General features: G+C 35.5%; 2 protein-coding genes across 4 annotated transcripts in view; one reads left to right on the forward strand and one right to left on the reverse strand.

Annotated features, from left to right (window-relative positions):
• Positions 1-527: 527 nt before the first annotated feature.
• pdxp (pyridoxal (pyridoxine, vitamin B6) phosphatase) lies at positions 528-9,925 on the forward strand. 2 transcript variants are annotated; one of them, XR_012372658.1, is made up of 3 exons: positions 528-1,340; positions 2,869-4,000; positions 9,434-9,925. XR_012372658.1 is itself a non-coding variant. In XM_055207424.2 (2 exons), exons 1-2 carry the CDS (start codon positions 743-745, stop codon positions 3,192-3,194), a joined length of 924 nt encoding a protein of 307 aa, XP_055063399.1. In that variant the 5' UTR covers positions 528-742; the 3' UTR covers positions 3,195-4,489. The 2 variants fall into 2 exon arrangements, 1 of the variants encoding a protein (XP_055063399.1); XM_055207424.2 differs by lacking the exon at positions 9,434-9,925 and having other exon boundaries at positions 2,869-4,489.
• A 1,560-nt stretch (positions 9,926-11,485) lies between these two features.
• LOC129446416 (myosin-IIIb) overlaps positions 11,486-22,770 on the reverse strand; it is a 40,817-nt gene continuing 29,532 nt past the window's right edge. The window contains exons 23-30 of one of the 2 annotated variants that reach the window (XM_055207414.2): positions 22,342-22,515; positions 21,487-21,617; positions 21,058-21,257; positions 20,887-20,976; positions 15,419-15,584; positions 14,988-15,302; positions 13,112-13,169; positions 11,486-11,664 (exon numbers count right to left, since the gene is read on the reverse strand). In XM_055207414.2, the coding sequence (XP_055063389.2) occupies positions 11,657-11,664; positions 13,112-13,169; positions 14,988-15,302; positions 15,419-15,584; positions 20,887-20,976; positions 21,058-21,257; positions 21,487-21,617; positions 22,342-22,515 (1,142 nt within the window). In that variant the 3' untranslated portion in view covers positions 11,486-11,656. Of the gene's footprint in view, positions 11,665-13,111; positions 13,173-14,987; positions 15,303-15,418; positions 15,585-20,886; positions 20,977-21,057; positions 21,258-21,486; positions 21,618-22,341; positions 22,516-22,770 lie in introns of both variants that reach the window. The other variant, XM_055207413.2, reaches the window with a different exon arrangement.

Here is a 22,770-nt window from a genome sequence, read left to right on the forward strand (position 1 = left end):
AGGAAAAGGGGTGAGAGATGCAACACTGCTATGCTTACAATGCTTCAAATATGTTTTCCAGTACAAATGAGGAAGCTTTAGATATGTATTTTACCAGAAAGATGGCACGTTGTTGTAATAATAATAAAAAAATTGAAATAAAAATACAACGTAAATGTGTAAAAAAAAGAATCCTACTTAATCGATTAACATCTTCTTCATGTATTGTTTAAAGGCGGTTGACGAGCCAACTTATGGTGTATTACCGCCACCAACAGGACCAGTGTGGAGCATTATAAAGGCAGGAGTACAGTATTTTATTATTTTATTCTACCTTTCAGTATTGTATGTATAAGATAACGAAATAATTCCGTTTGTACTATGGATTGTCCTACAGTACAAGTCAACAAATCTGAAAGAATGACATCGAAACTGCACGATTTTTGTGTGTGCAAAACCTCTCGATCATGAAGCGTTCTGATGGTTTCTGATTTCTGATTGGATAACGCTGCAGTAGAGGCGTGGTTATGTCGATCTCCTCGAGTTTGATTGGTCGCTCGCCGTCGCCCGTGTTCCCGCCCCCTCTGCTGTAATGCAGCAATGGCAGCGCTGTTGAAACGCTTTACTGCGTTCGGTTTGAGTCTGCGATCGTTCCGTTAACCGGCTGCATTCGTTACAGGCGACGCGTTCACTATCAGCTGTGCGTTGTGATTTACAAACACACTACGTATCTCGTGTAGCGATAGGAGCTCGAGGCAGCAGAATGGCGGGCGGCAGCAGAGGATGCGTGACGCTCCGCGGTTCTCAGTTCCAGGAGCTGCTGGACGCAAAGCACAACGTGCTGTTCGACTGCGACGGCGTCATCTGGAATGGCGAGACGGCCGTGACCGGCGCTCCGGAGGTGGTGCGTCTGCTCAAGCAGCGCGGTAAACGCGTGTTCTTCGTCACAAACAATTGCACCAGGCCGCGTGAGAACTACGTGCAGAAGTTCAGCCGTCTGGGCTTCACGGAGGTGGCGGAAGAGGAGATCTTTAGTTCCGCGTACTGCTCCGCCGCGTACCTGCGCGACGTGGCCAAGGTTCAGGGGAAGGTGTATGTGATCGCCTGCAGCGGGGTGATAAAGGAGCTGCAGGACGCCGGGGTGCCCGTCGTGGAGGAGGTCGGGGATGAGGAGCCGGGTACCAGCATCTATAACTGCCCGCTGGATCCGGATGTCAAAGCTGTGCTGGTGGGCTATGATGAGAACTTCACCTTCATGAAGCTGGCAAAAGCCTCCTGCTACCTGATGAACTCTGATGTCTTGTTCCTGGCCACTGACCCGGACCCCTGGCACCCGTTGAGGGGAGGCAGAATCACCCCAGGTACTGAAATATAGATTTTTCCATTGATTGATTATACAGTTGGTGTTTATTGAGGATGCTGTTGCAGTACTACTACTGATAATAGATTGGCACTCAATAGAAAATGTATGGAGCAAAAGAGTGAATCATATAGCTACAGGCCATTTAATTCAATTCACATTTATTTCTATAGCACTTTTTATACAACGTTTCATTGCTTTAAAGCAACTTTACAAGAAAGACGAAGAAAACAATCAGAAAACTGTGGAAACTATTACATATATCCACATGAAGTGCACCCCAGCACCACACCTACAAAATTGAAACAGTGACCTATTTAAGCCATCAATTTAATCATTTACTACCATAATACTCAACAGATTTTATTACAATGATAAAGGAAATTTAATTTGTTAAAAACTCATTAAATTGTGCAAAATAAAGAAATTTTGGCCTTACCTTCAATTTAATCTGGCATTATTTGGTATAAAAGCAAAGTCTTTGTCCTTTTTTTATTCTTTAAAGAAGACACTTTTAAAGAAAAATAATACAAAAAATATGTATTTTATATAAAAAAGCATAAACATGAAAATGTTTTGCGTCCAAAATGATCAACAAATAAAGGCACAGGGCTCAACTAGTTGTGGTCCAAATTTCAAGTTAAATTCACAAAAAAAAAAGATTTGTCACACCTTTAGTGGTTTTACCAACAACGGCCACCAGATCCCAGCGGTTCGCTGCACAATCTTGTCACAAATTAATACACTACCGTCACTGCAGCACCATTAATCCAAAAAGGTCTTGAAATATGAAACATTTTAATCTGAGCTTTCCAATGGAATATATTTTGTCAAGAAAAGTGTAGATTTAGACTAAGAAATTATTATTAATTCTAAATATGTTATATCAAACGTGGTCACCCCTTAACTGGTGCTGTCCTGTGAGCGGGACACCTGCGTTTACTTCAATATTGCATGTAAATTTTAATCTTTACGACAAACTATATCGTTGGAAAGGTTTAAAAAGCTTTCAAAACCTTTTAGCAGTAATAATAATGCAGTGACAGTAATTCACCAATGTGTGACGAGTATGCAGCAAACATTGACACCCAGTGGTCGTTGTTGGCAAAACCACAAAAAGGGTAACACAAACCTAATTTTTTGTGATATTTTCTGTATAAAATATATACTTTATTGCATTATTTTTTAAAATTACAATACGATAAATGTAAACTGCTGTAACATTTTTTAAAATATATTTTCACGTACAGACTTTAGTGTGTCGTCTTTAAAACAAGACCAACATTAGGCTTCTAGACAAAAAAAAAAGAGTTGCCATTGAGGAAAGCATTTGCCAAATAAATCCAAGTAAATGTATTCCTTTCGTGTTGTAAACGTCATCTGGAAAGTCAACTGAATCCCTGACACTGCAACAGTAACATTCAGCTTCATTGTCCACTTCCAGAAATCCACTGCAGCATCTATTCAATGAACTACAATAAACCTTGACAGCAAATGTTTCATGCTCTGCCGTACACATACGTTCACAGGTTCTGGAAGTCTCACGGCAGCTCTGGAAACGGCTAGCAGCCGGAAGGCCACCGTCATCGGGAAGCCCAGCCGCTTCATGTTCGAGTGCATAGCCAGTCAGTTCGATCTGGACCCGGCTCGCTCGCTGATGGTCGGTGACCGTTTAGAGACGGATATTCTCTTTGGCAGCAACTGTGGTCTTTCCACCATGCTCACCCTCACCGGCGTCTCCACCATGGAGGAGGCACAGAAGTATAAAGACAGCGAGTCACTCGAGCGCAAGGACTGCGTACCGGATTATGTGGTCGAATCCATCGCCGATTTCCTGGAGGCTTTGGAGGAGTAGAGCCGCCGCTCGGGAACACAGAGGGACGTTCATTGCTGTATTTCCAGTTTCAATCCCAATGCTGTTTCTTAAGATGTGTACCGTATGGTTAAGTGTTGATGTAACCCCATGAAATCTCACGTGAATCTCATGAATCTGATGGCATGGATGTAATTTCTTGTGTGTTTGATACACAAAATGCCTCATCAAACACCAGACGCTCACCTTAAATGTTTTGGGAAAGTTCTGTACTTTTAAATCAGTCTGACAACTTCACCCGTTTAGGGTTACACACTACTAGAGTCGATGTTTTCAGTGCTGGTTAGTCGTTTTAGTTTTACAATCACACGCTGATGCTTAACCGGCTGGTTAGTTTCTAAGTATTTTATAAACGCTAACAGTTCAGTATTGGACAAATTGACATCCTAACTTTATATTTATGGGTCCATCCGTAACTAACTGGTTGCATTACCCAACAACACAATTGGTCAGAAGACAATCATTTTTCTTTGATGGTAGTGATCACTGTTTTAACTTTACATTGTTAACATCTCTGTCTGCTGGTGAAGTAACTAGCACTGGTTATATGTTAAGTTATGATGCACTGTGCTAGTAAAGTTTAGAGCAGTATTATAGTCGAGTCTAATTCAGTTGTAGACGTTTGATGGTTTTGGTGCCAATTTGTATTTATTTTTAATAATATTTATTAATTTTATTTAATTTATTTCATTTGTGGCGTGTGTTTGACCAACTCATGGAATTCAAAATGCATTTTCACTTGTTAATTTTGGTTTTCAAATGCGAAAGTAGTTAAATGTATTTGAGAGGTTTTTGTTGTGTTCATGACAATAATATAACGGCCATTAATGCAGTTCAGACGCAAATGGTTCAGTGGTTTTGCTGTATAACTTTAGATCAAACTCAAAGCACAGCGTTTATGATCAATCTCTGTGTGTCATATGAAATATCAGCAGAAGTCCAGAAACTAATGTGCCAAAACAACCCACTGAATGTGATATTGCATGAATGACAGCTTAATGGTACAATACAGCCAATTGAATTATGTGTTAATTCTAGTTAAAGCTATTTGAACTGAAGCATTTTATTTCAAACTTGAATCTTGAGTGATTAGTGTTCAATCGTTCATTGTCTTTAGACATCGTGTTGTCTGAAAAGATCTAAAATTCTGAGAGAATAATATATAAAGAGATGCCAAACATTTGTATATGATATATGTATACTGTGAAACGGTCTGACATCAAGTTCTCTGTGTGGTGTAAATTCATTTTTTAATTAAAAGACGTCTTGTATCTTGAGTGATTTTCATTGTCTGCCTCAGTTAGTACCCTAACAGTTTTTACAATCAAGAGTGTAACTTTGGTTTTAGAAGTGGGGGGACACAAAATGGGGGGAAATGTTTTTGAAAAAATGCGTTTGGGTACTGCACTGCAAAAAATGATTATCAAGAAAAAAATTCTTAGTATTTTTGTCTTGCTTTCAGTAAAAATATCCAAAAAAAACTAAATCAAGATGCCTCTTCTTGATGAGCAAAACGACCCAAGAAAACAAGTCCAGCTTTTAGACCAAAAATGTCAAATTTAAGTGATTTTGTGCATAAAACAAGCTAAAAAATTTTTTTTCTTGAATTTAGTGTTTAGGAAAAATGTTCAAGATTTATTTGCTTACCCCATTGGCCGAATTTTTTGCTTGTTTTGTGGACAAAATCTTCGGTCTAAAAACTAGACTTATTTTCTTGGTTCGTTTTGCTCATCAAGAAAAAGCATCCCAACTCAAGAATCTCTAGATATTTTTTACAGAAAACAATACAAAAAGATTTTTTTTGAAAATCATTTTTTGCAGTGTGCAGTGATAAAAAATCATGGCAAAATACTTAAAGTGGGGGGACACGAATGGGATTTTGAAAAGTGGGGGGCATGTCCCCCCCGTACCCAGAGGAAATTACGCCCCTGTTTGGAATACAGAGATTTTAATCCAAAAGCAGGTTTTTCAAAGATGTCACAATCAGAAACATGGATTATAAAAATGCGTTTATTCCTGAAAGCTTCATGCAGTTTAACATATTGATGATGGTAAGAGAAATAACTGATTATCTGTAAGTAAGTCTTTTTATAATAATATAAAAATAACATTTCAGGAAATATGTTGATGATACACTATTAGCTAAGTATTATCTTTATTTTTAAAGCTAAGCAAAACTTTTGTGCAAAACATTTTACCCTAAAAACTACTCAAGCATGATGTAGTACTCAAGATCCTAGAATAAAAAAACTGCAAGAAAAAGTTACAGAAAACGTTACGCAAGATGCTCCATTCTACATGTGAAGTTCACTGAATAAAATTGGGAAAAGAAGATACAAACATGCAAACGTCATGACATACATTTTTTTTTAGGTTGTACAGAATATTGCCTGTCCTCATTCACGGACATCAGATGTGATTTTTTGAGACATTTTTTGCCTTCGTGATTTTATGCGGCGCAGAATTTTCTCCACCTTTGGATGAGCACAAATTCTCCTCCATCGAACATGCAACCTGAAATGAGATGTTAGATGACACGACTTCTAATCAGAAATAAAAGTTTAAATGTTGAATATAAAACTCACACGAGAGCATGAATCTGACAGTCTCCATCGCTGGTCTGAACCTCATAGTTATCCACCTTTCTAAGAAGTCTAAGTGGAAACCTTGATGGTGTTGTAAAACAACAGCTTGGAGTTAACCCTGAATATAATAGAATAGAATAGACTAGACTTTATTGTCAGTGCGCTGAGGTACAACGAAATTTCAGGTGCTCCCTTACCCAACAACAACAAGAAAATAAAACATACATTAGAACAAAAGACAAAGAAAACAGACTAAAACAACCAATGTTCACTCATTAATAATGTTAAATAAAGAAAATAATAAATATATATAAATATATGCAACATAATATAAATAAATGAAGAGTTTGGTTCCAAAACGCAATAAATCCATTTTGACCAATTTTGGTAAAAAGGTGTTTTCTATACCAAGAAAGTAACAAGATGAAAACCACTATTTTCTGTTACAAACGTTCACATAGCATCTTTAGGTTATAAAAACATAAACAATTCAAATCCATAACTTGATTTTTTCCACAAAATGCAATAAATCTATGACAAGTTTTCTTTTTCAAAATGCTATAAATCTATTAAATCAATATATAAATGTGCATTTATCTTTGCCATGTTATATTCATTCAATCAGTTGAGTTATACACTGATTAAAAAATAAATATTAATGGCATTAATCAAAACACTTACTTTGTCATATTAAGATCACTGTCATTGCTGCGGTTATTCTTGTGACGTGGGCGGTGAACTTTTTTGACAGCGATCAACTGTTAAATGTTTTGGTCCTGCTCGATTTTCGTTGACTTTAAGTAAAAAAATGTAAAGTTTTTCCTAAGATCCCCTGGGGTCAATGTGTTATCATGACAGTAGCTTGATGATGTCGGGGAACAAGCATCCGTCTCCCAAGTGCCTCTTACGTTACATTTCTTTCCCATCACAGAAAACCATCACAGGTTTATCAATGCTATTAAAGTATTATTTTGTTTTTGTTTGTTTATTGATCACGAAGTACAAAGTAGATGAAGAAAACTAGGACTCCGTGAGTAAGGCGCCACCATTGTTTGTTTACATTGCGGCTGTAATTTGTGGAGCGGATTTATTGCATTCTGTAGAAAAGGAGGAGTGGCGTTTATTGCGTTTTGGAAAAAAAGGGATAAAAGATGACAGAAGAACACGGCGGATATTGGATTTTGCGTAAATTTAAGATATATGCTGGTCTCAGCATGGGATGCTGGTGCTAATGCTGGTTTGGTGCTGATTTATCTGGTGCTGGTTTAGCTGGTGTTCACTAGCAAACCAGCACCAAACACAACATATGCTGGTCTTGCTGGTATGCTGTTTTTTTCAGCAGGGCAAGCACAATATAAAAACATAGAACACAGATCTCCCATTTACATATATACATACCGACATAAACTCATCCACGCTTAATATTTTGGCTCCATATACATACACATATACATCTGAATTGCTCGAAATGGATTAAGTAAAAAAACACATCCACTGTCCAAAAGTGGCAATTATAGGATAACAGACAGATCAATGCATCATGTTCTATAAGATTATCATGTTTGTATCGGGATCCACGGGATTAATATGTACAAAATATATTTCATACCTAGTGGAGTTGGTAACTTGTAATAATAGAAAATGTGTAAAGTAGCATAAAATAGAATTACATAATAAAGCAAGAAAAAAAACTACCTCAAATGTGTATCTATTTAATGATTGGATTTTACAACTGATAACAACACCACCACAACAACACACACATACAAGACAATACAGCATTTCGTGTAGGTGTAGCAAGTGAACAAAATTTGAAGATAATAAACTTACTATTGCGCTTCTGATTTGGCTCTGAGATTCGCCGAGAATGAATTGGTTGTGAGAATTTTCATTCCAAAATGGCGGCCGCGCTACTGAAGCGCCACCTAGTGGCTGCTGCCAAAAACGCATCAGAGTTTCGCCTCTTGTTCTTCAATACTCTTTGGTGGAGGGGATAGAACACGTTAGCAGATGGCCAAAAATAAAGTTGCCAGATACATATATACTTATATTATATTAGTGCAACCAAACGCAACAACCAGCCCTATTGATGCTGGGAAACCGTTTTAATAAACTTTATGAATTGCTAACATGGGGAATAACACCACTTCTGTTGCCTAAATGCGCGCGCAGGCTATTTGATCACTTGGGCTTTAAAAGGGTCTCATCCCCGTATCTGCTTTCTTTCCTCGCTGTCTTTGGTGGGATGTTGTGAGTCCGTGAAAAGGTACTTATCCATTTTCGCAATAAATCCGATGCCTATCAGTTTTGCGGTTGTAGATTGACTTGCTTATGCATGGGTGTATCCCAAAAAGACAAAACAGACATAAAAACACAAAAAGGTGCAAAGTAGATGGGAGCCTCGAGTCGCTGCGTCAGTGCGCGCCGCCATCTTACATAAGAAGTTATATAAAATAATAAATACCCCAATATCTCTAATACACTAATAGACTCACAGTAAAGAAATTATCAGCATTACCTTGAACGATGCTGCAGGTGACGGAGAGAAAAACCCCGAACATTAACAGATCCATTGGATTGGAGGTGTTTGTATCAAGCCTTCAAAACCTTGAATCCTGTGATAATGGTTTGGTTTGGCAACAGGCTATAAAATTATGTTCTGCCCACTTTATATGTAGGCTATCTGCGATTTAAAGTGGCCATGTCACAAGACTTTTTTAAGATGTAAAATAAATCTTTGGTGTCCCCTGATTTTGCTTATCAAGAAAATGCTTCCCGATTTAAGAATTTTTAGATATTTGTACTGAAATCAAGGAACAAAATAAGTACACTGCAAAAAATGACTTTCTTCGTATTTTTGTCTTGTTTTCAGTAAAAACATCCAAACATTCTTAAATTAAGATGCATTCTCTTCATGGACAAAATTAACTAGAAAAATAAGTCTAGTTTTTAGACAAAAAACAAGCAACGTTTTCTTGAAGTATTAGTGTTATTAAAAGTAAAGTTATTTCAAGAAAATTGTTCTTATTCCATTGGCAGATTTTTTTGCTGCTTGTTTAAACACACTGTTAACATCTCTGTCTGCTGGTGAAGTAAATAGCCCTGGTTATAGTTATGTTATGATGCACTGTGCTAGTAAAGTTTAGAGCGGTATTATAGTCGAGTCTAATTCAGTTGTACTCTGCAAAAAATGATTGTCAAGAAAAAAAATTCTTAGTATTTTTTTTTGTATTGTTTTCAGTAAAAATATCAAAAAATTCTCAAATCAAGATGTTTTTTCTTGATGAGCAAAACGACCGTAGAGTTTTAGACCAAAAATATCAAATTTAAGTGATTTTGTGCACAAAAAAAGCCCGCCAATGGGGCAAGAAAAAATATCCTGAACATTTTTCTGAAACACTAAATTCAAGAAAAAATTGCTTACCCCATTGGCAGACTTTTTGCTTGTTTTATGCACAAAATCACCCAAATTTAACATTCTTGGTCCAAAAACTAGACTTATTTTCTTGGGTCGTTTTGCTCATAAAGAAAATGCATCCCGACTTGAGAATCTTCAGATATTCGTGCTTAAAACAAGACAAAATTACTAACTAAGACAGTCATTTTTTGCAAATGCCTCTATTTTGTATTTGAGAGGTTTTTGTTGTGTTCATGACAATAATATAACCATTAATGCAATTCAGACGCAAATGGTTCAGTGGTTTTGCTTTATAACTTTAGATCAAACTCAAAGCACAGCGTTTATGATCAATCTCTGTGTGTCATATGAAATATCAGCAGAAGTCCAGAAACTAATGTGCCAAAACAACCCACTGAATGTGATATTGCATGAATGACAGCTTAATGGTACAATACAGCCAATTGAATTATGTGTTAATTCTAGTTAAAGCTATTTGAACTGAAGCATTTTATTTCAAACTTGAATCTTGAGTGATTAGTGTTCAATCGTTCATTGTCTTTAGACATCGTGTTGTCTGAAAAGATCTAAAATTCTGCGAGAATAATATTTAAAGAGATGCCAAACATTTGTAAATGCATATGATATATGTATACTGTGAAACGGTCTGACATCAAGTTCTCTGTTTGGTGTAAATTCATTTTTTAATTAAAAGACGTCTTGTATCTTGAGTGATTTTAGTTATCTACAATATTTACAATCTTGAGCGTAACTTTGGTTTGAGAAGTGAGAAGGACACAAAAAAAGGGGAAAATGTTTTCGATTTGAATACTAATAAAACGTGTTTAGGGACAATGGTGATAAAAAAATCAACTTTAAAAGTGAGGGGACATGAATGGGATTTTGAAAAGTAGGTACCCAGAGGAAATTATGCCCCTGTTTGCAATGCAGACATTTTAATTTCAAAAGCAGGTTTTTCAAAGAAGTCACAATCAGAAACATGGATTATAAAGATGCATTTATTCCTGAAGGCTTCATGCAATTGAACATATTGATGATGGTAAGAGAAATAACCGATTACTTTATCTGTAAGTATTTTTATAATAATATAAGAAGATATGTAATTAAATAGATATGGAAGCACAATCATATATTGTGCAAAACATTTTACCCCAAAACTACTCAAGCATGACAGATCCTAGAATAAAAACATCTTTGTTTTCTAAGTTACAAAAAACTTACATGTGAAGTTCACTAAATAAAATTGGAGAAAGAAGATACAAGCATGCAAACATCAGTCATGCATTTTTTTTAGGTTGTACAAAACATTTCTTGTCCTCATGCACGGATATCAGATGTGATTTTTTGAGACATTTTTTCCCTTCGTGATTTTAAGCGCCACAGAATTTTCTCCACCTTTGGATGAGCACAAAATCTCCTCTCTTGAACGTGCAACCTGAAATAAGATGTTAGATGATTGAAACATGACTTCTAATCAGAAATAAAAGTTTAAAATGTTCAATATAAAACTCACACGACAGCATTGATCGGACAGACTCCGTCGCTGGTCTGAACATCATAGTTATCCACCTTTTTAAGAATTCTAATTGGAAACCTTGATGTTGTTGTAAGACAACAATTTGGAGTAACACCTGAAAATAAAAGAATAATATCCTAATATCTCTATTGCTGTAATAGACATTGATTTTTAAGATCAATTATTTTTCAGTTAATTTGTTTATAAAAATATTTAAAGTCCTCTTAGGATATTTTTGTTAAAGCTGGGTCACATTAATCAATCAAGTGCACGCTGAAAACATTGAATTAAATTGAAGTGACTTTTTTATGTTTTCAGGATGTGTTGAATGAATCCGTCACATTGTTTCGTTTTGAACATGAAAAATATCATTAACAAAACACCAACTATTGGAATACAAAACTATACTTCAGTAAAGAAATGATCAGCGTTACCTTGAACAATGCTGCAGGTGATAGAGAGAAAAATCCCGAACATTAACAGATCCATTGGAAGTGTTTGTATCAAGCCTTCAAACCTTTGAATCCCGTGATAATGTTTTGGTAGCAGGCTGTGATCTGCCCACTTTATATGTGTGTGCGATTTAAAGCTCCTCCTTTAAAGTGACAGGTTTGATATATTTCGGGCTCAGAAATGAACATGAAAGTAATTTAATTTGAAGTGATGTATGTTTAAAATTCTGCATCCCTGAGGTCAAAGATGAGCTACTTTATTGCTTTTAATAAGGCATTTGATATTAAAGTGAGACATGTGGTATATGAAAACAACCATTTATTTATTAACATAAAACATCAAGATAATTTATAAAATAAATACTAAAATTACAACGAATGATCAAACTTCTAGTTACAATTTGTAATAAAATAAAGAGGATAAAACAAATCAAATAAAATGAATAGCAGCATCTGGAGTTTCATCTAAAGTGTTATGCATCTGAAACACATAAAAACACATGATTTCATTAAAATAAAGTTTTGAAAACATCTGATCAACATTTTAAATGTCACATCTTTCAACAATATATTACAGAATGCTCTCAGCACGTATTATCTGTTCATCAAATACTTTCACTTCAAATCCGCACAATCCCGGTCATTCAAAAACAACGCTTTGTTGGCAAAATCCATTCATCAAGTCCTTTAAGTGCATGGAAGAAGAACTGGATTAATGAAGGGGCATACATCAAGGTGCAAGAGTTTTACCTGGTTAAAGTCCCCATGAAATCAAAACTGACAATTCCAATTTTTTAACGGAATATTGCAGTTTTCATTATAAACAATTCATCCGTGTTTCTCTTCTTGCATACGCCCCCATAAACTTTAAGCATAATCTAAAAATGTACTTCTATTCTCTTGTAGAGATCATTCCCTGATGATGTCAGCTAGACTGCCTGGGCGGAGCATCTGTTAACCCCGCCCCCTCCAAGTGTCAGTCTGCTGCAAGTACTATTTATGAATAAAACATCTACTTCTCTATATCCAATCAATTTATTGTGAAAACACAAGCCATGCCCGCTATTTCCCTCGTGTTTTTATTCCAATTCACTCGGCAACACGTCATAATACGGAAGTCGATCTCGATTTGTTTAAAGGGACTTTAAAAGAGGTTTATTGAATATAATCTTTTTTTAGCCTTTTACTTTTATTCAGAAAGGACAGTGAAGAGTGACTGGAGACTTTTATAGAAGTGTAGATTTTTTTTGCATGCATTTAGAGGGTTTTGCAGTGAAGTTTGTTAAATACCAATTAAATAACTAAAGTGATATTTGTGAAAATAAGGGATTTTAATTACTGACTAACAAACTTTTCATTGTTATTAAAGTGAAATTACTGAAGCTAAAACATAACGATACATTCACACGGGACAGAAGCCAACAGTGGCCGCAACACATGCCCCGGTCTTACATTAACCTAATTGGCTGGCTAGCACTAGGTTATTTGCATAAGGCGATCTGACGCATGTGTTGACGCTTAAAAAGTTGAGAAATGGTCTACTTCTGCCGAGAGCAACGGCAGTGACGCGATGTTGACGGATCCACAATTCAGTTCGGCAACGCATGACGTCTCCCATTCAAAGTAAATGAGAAGCGTTAACACTTTCGGCCTGTGTGAATGTACCGTAAGAGTAAAACATACTTGTTTACAAACAGAAAACATTTCAAATGCACTAAGCAGGTTTTGCATCGAAATTCTTCATATATGAATGTGCCTACACTGTAAAGTTATGACAATTTATCACATGTCAAAACTTAAAATAATACGTTGGGATTAACTTGCAAAACCAAGTTGTTTAAACTTCATGCTGCATTTTTGTTTCAGTGTATTTATTTAAGATTAGTCATCAATATAATTGGTTTAAATCAAATAGTCCAAACACTCACCTGTCCTTTTCCAAGAAGCCAAAGGTTTCCCGGAGACGACATGAATGTGTTCTTGGCTCTGCTGTGCAAACAACATGAAACGACAGGATGTCAAAGCCCATAAAACACAATTGACTTTGATTTAGCGTTGATTTCATAATGTTTCAACATGAGCTTCTGTTTGGACAAGCAATACACCCAAATGATAAAAAGGTGGCATAGCATAATCCTCAAAGCACATCTAAAAGAGGAATTTTATACAACCTTTCTAAAATTCAGTCAAAGGTGTAATGCATGTGGGTGGTTATGAAGACATTCTGTGTTTTTTCTTGTTTGTTTGATTGCTATGGCATTGCTAAGATAATTTAGATGTGTTTGCTTACTGGTCTAGTCTTGTCTAGTCACTGCAAAAAATGACTTTCTTACTCTTGAATTAGAATTTTTTCTTACCCCATTGGCAGAAAAACCCTTATTTCTTTTGCTTGTTTTAAGCACAAACACACTAAAATGTTATGTTTTTGTCTAAAAACTAGAGACTTATTTTCTTAAATCAAGATGCTTTTCTTGATAAGCAAAATGACCTAAGAATTTTTTGATATTTTTACTGGCAAAAGTACTAAGTAAACTGCAAAAAATGACTTTCTTTCTTAGTAGTTTTGTCTTGTTTTCAGTAAAAACATCTAAAAATTCCTAAATTAAGATGTAGTTTCTTGATGAGCAAAAGTTTAAGCGAATTTGTGCTTAAAACAAGCAAAAAAATCTGCCAATGGACTAAGAAAAAAATTCTTGAATTAAGTTTTTATGAAAAAAGCAGCACTTATTTCAAGAATTTTTTTTTTATTACATTGGCAGATTTTTTTGCATGTTTTAGGCACTAATTTACTTAAAGTTTATATTTTTTGTCTAAAGACTAGACTTATTTTCCTAGGTCATTTTGCTCATCAAGAAAATACATCATAATTTAAGAATGTTTTTGTCATTTTTTGTAAAAACAAGACAAAAAAATACTACACTGCAAAAAAATGATTTTCAAGAAAAATATTTCTTAGTATTTTTGTCTTGTTTTCAGTAAAAATATCTAAAAATTCTTAAATTAAGATGCATTAAGATGTTTTTAGACAAAAAAACATAAAAGTTTAAGCGAATTTGTGCTTAAAACAAGCTAATAAATCTGCCAGTGGAATAAGAAAACATTTATTGAATTAAGTTTTTATGAAAAAAGTAAAGTTATTTCAAGAAAACTTTTCTTATTCCATTGGCAGATTTTTTTGCTTGTTTTAAGCACTAATTTACTTAAAGTTTATATTTTTTGTCTAAAAACTAGACTTATTATTTTTAGGTAATTTTGCTCATCAAGAAAATGCATCATAATTTAAGAATTTTTTGAATTTTTTTGTAAAAACAAGACAAAAAATACCAAGCAAGAAAGTCATTTTTTCACTGCAAAAAATGATTTAAGAAAAAAATTCTTAGTATTTTTGTTGTGTTTTCAGTAAAAATATTTAAAAAAATCTTAAATTAAGATGCTTTTTCTTGATGCGCAAATCTTGAAAATTTTTCTTAAAACACTAAATTAAAAAAAATTCTAGATAAATTTGCTTACCCCATTGGCAGATTTTTGCTTGTTTTATGCACAAAATCATTTAAATTTGATATTTTTGGTCCAAAAACTAGACTTATTTTCTTGGGTCGTTGTGCTTATCAAGAAAAAACATCTTAATTTAAGAATATTTTAGATATTTTTACTGAAAACAAGACAAAAATACTAAAAAAATTTTCTTGAAAATAATTTTTTGCAGTGTATAAACCACATCTATCCATCAATAAGTCGAACTATCCATGTTATAACTCAAATAAAAAAAACTTTATTAAGAGCAAACAGAAATGACATCTGTACCTGTTGGGTCTGCTGGATTTCTCTCATGGCCAGTCTGATAGATGGGTAGAGTCGTGGGAACGGTCGTGTTTCATGATCATCTGTATCCTTATGATCCATCTCTCCTATATCGATCCGTCGGCGTCTGTCGGAGATGCGTTTCATCACAGGGGGTTTGCGTGGTTCGAGGTTTGAGTTTTGTTGAGGGGGAATGAAGAGTTTCTGCATCTGAAAGTGGATTTTCGTTGAACCCAAGTCCTCAGCATCACTGCTGTCCTCTGCATGAGCCGATGAAAAGCCTCTGAGCTCTTCATAATCTGGCTCATGTTCACTCACCTGATAAACAAACAAACAAACATAAAAGAGTTACAACTGCAGGTGTAAATTGTTTTACATCATGTGACAATCTGAATGGATAATTCATAGATTAAATAGATAATAAACAGACTCACCTGACCACAGGGTACTGTAAGCAGCTCCATGAAGGGTTTAATGCCCACCTGAGCGTGATAATGGACCAGATCTGTGAGAGAAGAGTGAGCCCGGTCCTCCCCAAGGATCACATACTTCCCATTAGTCTGCACTTCTACCATATAATGACGACAGCGATCGCCACCCCTGTTACAATCAAACAAACATCAAGAGTCCAGATTAAACCAAGACCAGAGTGTGTTGAGACCAAGACAAAACCAAGACCAAACCATCACTCTTCAAGATCCGCATAACCCTAAACTTATAGGAGCGGTTTCCCAGACAGGGTTTAAGTCTAGGCCAAGACTAAAATGCTTGTTTGAGCCGTCCTAACTGTGCATTCACATCAGACGCACGTCGCAGAGGGACACTTGAACATTTTGAGTTTACTCGCTTCATTCGTGTGAGAAAACCGCGTGTGAGATTCGAGTAATTCAAGGAATTCACACGGAAATACGCGTTATGGGAGGGGCTTCTGCGACTCCGCTCACTTTCTGTAATCACGACACTACTAGAGCTAGCTCCTGATTGGTTAATGTGATTTAGATTTTTCAACTTGTGCGTTTCCCGCGGCAACGCTCAATTCGAGCAGAACATGCCATCCGCGCCGCAAGATGCCTATTTATGTCTTTGCTTTGACTTAACATGTAAATCACTCGCGCTTCCCGCCTTTTCCGCGTCTGGTGTGAACGCACAGTAACATTGACATATATTTCTTAGTATTTTTGTCTTGTTTTCAGTAAAAATATCTAAAAATTCTTAAATTAAGATGCATTTTCTTGATGAGCAAAATGACCTAAGAAAATACATAAGTCTAGTTTTTAAACAAAAAACCCCCCATAAAACTTTAAGCGAATTAGTGATTAAAACAAGCTAATAAATCTGCCAGTGGAATAAGAAAAAATTTATTGAATTAAGTTTTTATGAAAAAAGTCAAGTTATGTCAAGAAATTTTTTCTTATTCCATTGGCAGATTTTTTTTGCTTGTTTTAAGCACTAATTTACTTAAAGTTTATATTTTTTGTCTAAAAACTAGACTTATTATTTTTAGGTAATTTTGCTCATCAAGAAAATGCATCATAATTTAAGAATTTTTTGATATTTTTTGTAAAAACAAGACAAAAAATACCAAGTAAGAAAGTAATTTTTTCACTGCAAAAAATGATTTAAGAAAAAAATTCTTAGTGTTTTTGTTGTGTTTTCAGTAAAAATATAAAAAAATCTTAAATTAAGATGCTTTTTTTTGATGCGCAAATCTTGAACATTTTTCTTAAAACACTAAATAAAAAAAAAATTCAAGATACATTTGCTTACCACATTGGCAGATTTTTTTTGCTTGTTTTATGCACCTTTTCCGCGTCTGGTGTGAACGCACAGTAACATTGACATATTTTAAAGTCCCCCTGTAGTCGATCATTTTATTTTAGCACTTTAAACTCATCTATGAGCATCGTAATAGCATATGTAAAAGTTATTCCTTTGACAGTCATTTCTTCATGCTTTAATTTAAAAGTAACTCTACATCCTTGCCTCCTTTAGTATGCATGGACCTATGAATATGCAAATTAGCCTGAATTGCACAGCTTGGACCATGGATATGAATATGCAAATTAGTTCCCAGACCATTCTTTCGCACAATCTTGGACCAAATATATATATATATTATTACACACATAACTGCTAAGTCTGGTTTCACACAATGCATACGTGAACTGCGGGTTTGCAGCACTCATTTTTTTAGCGCTGATGTTAACAGGTAAAAGCATTCACAGAAGTAGAGCTGAAGCATCTGTGCTGCAATCGTTTCTATAGATCGAGTCTATAGATCATCCATACAAAATGTCTATGACTCGAACTACTGATCCACTCGTTCAACTGTGATGATGTGATTGGTTACATGTTTGTGACTTAGAAAAACCAAGATGATTTCAAACCCTGGGAATTAGGCTACAATTTTATGGAGAAAATACTCAACAATGGTGATGAATGATACAACTGCACATGGTTTGTCTTTAAGGAAACCCCACATTAATAAAAAAATCCTGATAATTCCCTCACCCCCATGTCATTCAAGATGTTTATGTGTTTATTTGTTTAGTCGAAAAGAAATTAAGTTTTTGAGGAAAAAACGTAAAAAAAAAACTTTTGAGCTCTAAAGGATCCCAACCGAGGCATGAGGGTGTCTTATCTAGCAAAACGATCATCATTTTCACCCAAAAAATTAAAATGTGTACTTTTATACCACAACTTCTCGTCTTGCACTAGCCGTGTGATGCGCCAGCGCGACCTTAAAGGTGCAGTGTGTAAATTTTAGCGGCATCTAGTGGTGAGGTTGCAAATTGCAACCAATGGCTCAGTCCACTGCTCACCCCTCACTTTTGAAACACATAGAGAAGCTATGATAGCCGCCACCGACCAAACATGTCATCGTTAGAGACAACTTAGTAAAAAAAGTTGTCCATTAAGAGCTTCTGTAGAAAAATGGTGGCCCAAAATGGTGACTTCCATGTAAGGGGACCCTCGGTGTATGTAGATAAAAATGTTTCATTCTAAGGTAATAAAAACATAATGGTTCATTATGAAAGGTCTTTATAAACCCCTGATAATATTGTTTTGAATATTATTTTGCATTTCTGTCAAGAGATCCTTTTAGAAATGACACACTGCACCTTTAAATAATGTGTCATGATGTGAAATGGTCACACATGATGTATGTGAAACTTCCGCTCCAGTGTTTACAAATGTGGAGAAAGAGGAGCATTCAGTCGTAGTTGTATGAGGAATGATACTAATTAATGTCTTTGTGTCAGTTTATTGGTTAAAATGGTCTGCAAGTGTGCGTTTCAAAATGTGTGACCTTTCAACGTGATTACACAATACGTAAGTTCGCCCTGGCACATCACAAAGACTAGTGCAAGACAAAAAGTTGTGGTTTAAAAGTACATATTTTATTTATTTATTTTATTTGCAAAAATGATGTTGGTTTCTCTAGATAAGACCCTTATGTCTCGGTTGGCATTGTTTTGAGTCCTGCACTGAAACTGGAATGTTTTCCTTAGAAACTTAATTTCTTCTCGACTGAATAAAAAAAAGACAAACATCTTGTATGACATGGGGATGAGAAAATTATCTGAATTTTTTATGAAAGTGGAGTAATCCTTTAAAGCATATTAAAAACACCACGTTGACATATAAATAACAATAAAAACTAGATTTTCACCTTAGTGCCATTGTTCAATATTCACTTTATTTCTAAAGCACACATTAATACAACAGTGGTTGCCATTGCTTTCTTTCAAGATGCACACCAGTAATGTTTTTTTATGGTAAATTTACTACTAAACTACTATTTTGTTTACAGCTACATTTAAGCAGAAACAATGAATGGCTTCATATGAGCCCCCTCACAAAGTTGCTTAGGGCCCCCAGAAGTCTAAGATCGGCTCTTTCTAGATGATAACTGGGACTCCGAGCATGGTTTAATGGCCTTTTAACAGAATACAGAAATGCATTGCCTTTCCTACATCTCACATGGTCTAACGTAACTCTGCGAAGGAATTTAAGCAGGTTAGCTACTTGGGGAAAAAACCTTGAAGTCAGAACAAAATTAACAGCAACACTGAACAATTTTAGTAAGACAGTAGACAAAAGAATAAATGTCCTGGGAAGGACAGCAGATGTCACTACTGTGGGAAGCAAGGGCATTTAAAAGAGTCTAGGAGAAGTCAAACGAAACAGAAATGAACAATGTTTTATACAGAGCCTGCTTACAATCCTCAAACTCCTCCTCTCTTCTCTTCACCTCATCTGTGGGGTAACTAACTGCGTTAAAGTGTTAAACATTAAGACTGTGAGAGCTTATTGTTGTATTGAAATAAACAAGTTTGAAAGAACTCTTTATGTAAAACCTTGCGTACACATGAGGTGAAACTTGACGTGAGAATTGATCGTAGACACCGCATACACTTTCTTACTTAGTATTTTTGTCTTGTTTTCAGTACAAATATCTCAAAAATGATCTTAAATCAAGATAAACTGTCACGATGAACAAAATGACCTAAGAAAATAAGGATTTAGGATTTAGACAAAAAACATCAAATTTAAGCTCATTTGTGCCCAAAACGAGCAAAACAATCTGACAATGGGGTGAGAAAATGTTTTCTTGAATTAAGTGTTTAAGAAAAAAGATCAAGATTTATTTTCTCACCCCACCCACAGATTTGCCTGACTTGTCTCAAGCACAAATTCAATTAAATTTTATGGGGGTTTTTTTAGTAAAAAAGTAATTTAGGTCATTTTGCAGTCATTTTGAAAATACATCTTGATTTAAGAATTTTTAGAAATTTCTACAAAAAAAAAAAAAAAAAACAAGACAAATACTAAGTAAAAAAGTGATTTTCAAGAATTTTTTTGTCTTGTTTTTTAGTAAAAATATCTAAAATATTCTTAAATTAATATGCTTTTTCTGTATGAGCAAAACAACTAAAAAAAAATAGTTTTTACACCAAAAATATAAAATTTAAGTGATTTTGTGCATAAAAAAAGCAAACAAATCTGCCACTGGGGTAAGCAAAAAAAAATCTTGAACATTTTTCTTAAACACTAAATTCAAGAAAAATTAGCTTACCCCATTGGCAGATTTTTTGGTTGTCACTTAAATTTGATATTTTCGGTCTAAAAACTCGATTTATTTTCTTTGCTCATCAAGAAAAAGCATCTTAATTTAAGAATATTTTAGATATTTTTACTGAAAACAAGACAAAAAAACTAAGAAAATATTTTCTTGAAAATAATTTTTTCGCAGTGTGTAGTGTAAGAAAGTAATTTTTTGCAGCGTAGAAACAACCGTACGCAGTTTTCTGCCGTGTGCTTGTTTCAGAAATTAGGCTCCTAGTCTTCATTAACTTTCCAACAATATTAACATTGTGTTTATGAAACTTTTGTATAAAATCAGTATCACATGATTAAAACGTCTTTCTTTCTCTTGTAATATTGCCTAATTATATCATCCGTTATCACATCTCATACGAGGACTTGAATGCAAATGCAAAATGTAAGATAAGATTGCAATAATTTTGTTGATATTTCTAATTTGATTTCTTTGTTTTTGTTGTTGTGCTGAGCTGTAAGTCTGGAAATCACATTAATGATGTTAACAAATACATAAGATAAGAGTCCATGACAAAATAATGCTTTTGAGACAGAGACCTTCAAAAAATGCATGATCTCGAACGTTTCAATGAGTTTATCTAAATAGTGTGACTGAAGAAACCCAAAATCATTATGCTTTTCTTGCATCATCAGTTTTTGATTAGCATGTAACCAAGTTTTCATAATAAGCGTATAGCTAATTTTGTACATATTAGACACAGAAAAATAGTGTTTATTGAATTGAACTGATTTCGTGACACAATATTTTTTGTTTTGGGGAATTCAGCATTATATTTACCTGTATGTCAGTGTAAATCCCTCCCGACTTTGACCAACACGCACCAAGAAGCAGCCGAGAGGTTTATCCGTCAAAAGATCTTCTGCTTGTCTAAGAAACCAAAGGTATACATTAGCACAATATAAACAATCATATGGACTTATTTCAATTGGATATTTTGATCCGACAAACCTTCGTGAGATCATTCCATGAAACCAGCAAGGAAAGGATCCGTCTCTGGCCAGCTTACGGACTTGCGTCTCTTTAAACCAGCGGATGGTGTTGGTCTTTTTCAAGTGTTTTTCTTTAATACGCTTTTCGTCTATCGGCTGAAGCACCAGAGAGGCGTCCAGATGAACGTTCTCATTTAATTCATTATCAAACGGAGTCGCCTATCCAGACAGAAAAATACTGTGTAAAACAGGCTTGAATTTGTCTTAAACATTTTCTTCGAAATGATATGCAAAGAAAAATCATGCACAATAACACATGAGTTCATGTTGATTTTAAATGACAGTGTTTAACCTGACTAAGCTCGAATACAAACAGGACTGTATAACTGATGTGCACATGAAGGAGATAATCTCACTGCTTGTTTAGGTGTAGGTTTAAAGATCACACCTCAACCAGTTTGCTGCGAGGCCGTGGCACAGGTATCAGGTGTGGAGGTTTAGTGATGCCGTTCAGGACCGACCGCGGCCTCGGCTGGGGCTTCATCTTTCTCGGCAGAGGTACCGGTGGAGACGCTGGGCCTGAAAACATGAAGCATTTACACATTTGGCAGATGCATAACATTTCATAAGCATGCATATCCCCTGGGAACAAATCTGTGTCTCACCTTAATTTGTATTTGAACTTATTGCATGTATAAAAGTACCGAGCCCCTAAGGTAACATTGGAGTAAAAATATCAAAAGTTTAGTTTCATGTGCTCACGCGAAACCTTTAGAATTTTTTTAAGTTTAGTTGTGCATGCTCACGTGAAACTTTCGCGCACATGTAAAACTAAATGAGGTAGTTGCACATGCGCACTTGCGACTATCGCGTGCGCACTTGCGACTATCGCGTGCGCACTTGCGACTATCGCGTGCGCACTTGCGACTATCGCGTGCGCACTAGCGACTATCGCGTGCGCACTTGCGACTATCGCGTGCGCACTTGCGACTATCGCGTGCGCACTTGCGACTATCGCGTGCGCACTTGCGACTATCGCGTGCGCACTTGCGACTATCGCGTGCAACAATCATGTGCACATGTGCAACAATCATGTGCACATGTGCAACTATAGCGTGCGCACGTGCGATAGTTGCATGTGCGTACGCGATAGTTGCATGTGCGCACCTGAAACAAAACTTTATTTAATTTTTGCTCCATGTCCCCTTTGGGGCTCCGTATAAATGTTTCTTATGCTGAAGCAGATTTGCGGTTAAGACTTAATAATAAAATAACATTAGTAGCCATGAAGATTATTTCTTACGCATGTTCTCCTGCTCCACCTCCAGTCGTCTCCTCTCCTCCTCCTGTTCCTCCATCAGCTTGCGTCTCCTTTCTTGCTCCTCTCGCTCCTCTTTCTCCCGCTGGGCCTGTCGCTGTCGTCGTATCTCCGCTATCAGAACCAAATATCTCTTCCTGCAGATCCTCGCACGGTAATCTGAACAGGATAACATATGTATTCAGTGCTACAGTGAGTAAATATGTTAACCAAAAAATAAAGAGGCGATGCAGGACCTGACCACACAGAAGATCTATAATCAGATTTAATGCATTTGGTTGGGTTGTATGAACAAGTCACATAATTTGGCAAAGTTGGCATTAAATCTGAGGCATAGAGCTTTAATAAAAATGAGACATATCAACAAAATTTCTGAACCAAACCCAACATACAAAAGAAACAAATATAGTTTAA

This window comes from Misgurnus anguillicaudatus, chromosome 12, assembly GCF_027580225.2.
Source record: "Misgurnus anguillicaudatus chromosome 12, ASM2758022v2, whole genome shotgun sequence".
NCBI lineage: Eukaryota > Metazoa > Chordata > Actinopteri > Cypriniformes > Cobitidae > Misgurnus > Misgurnus anguillicaudatus.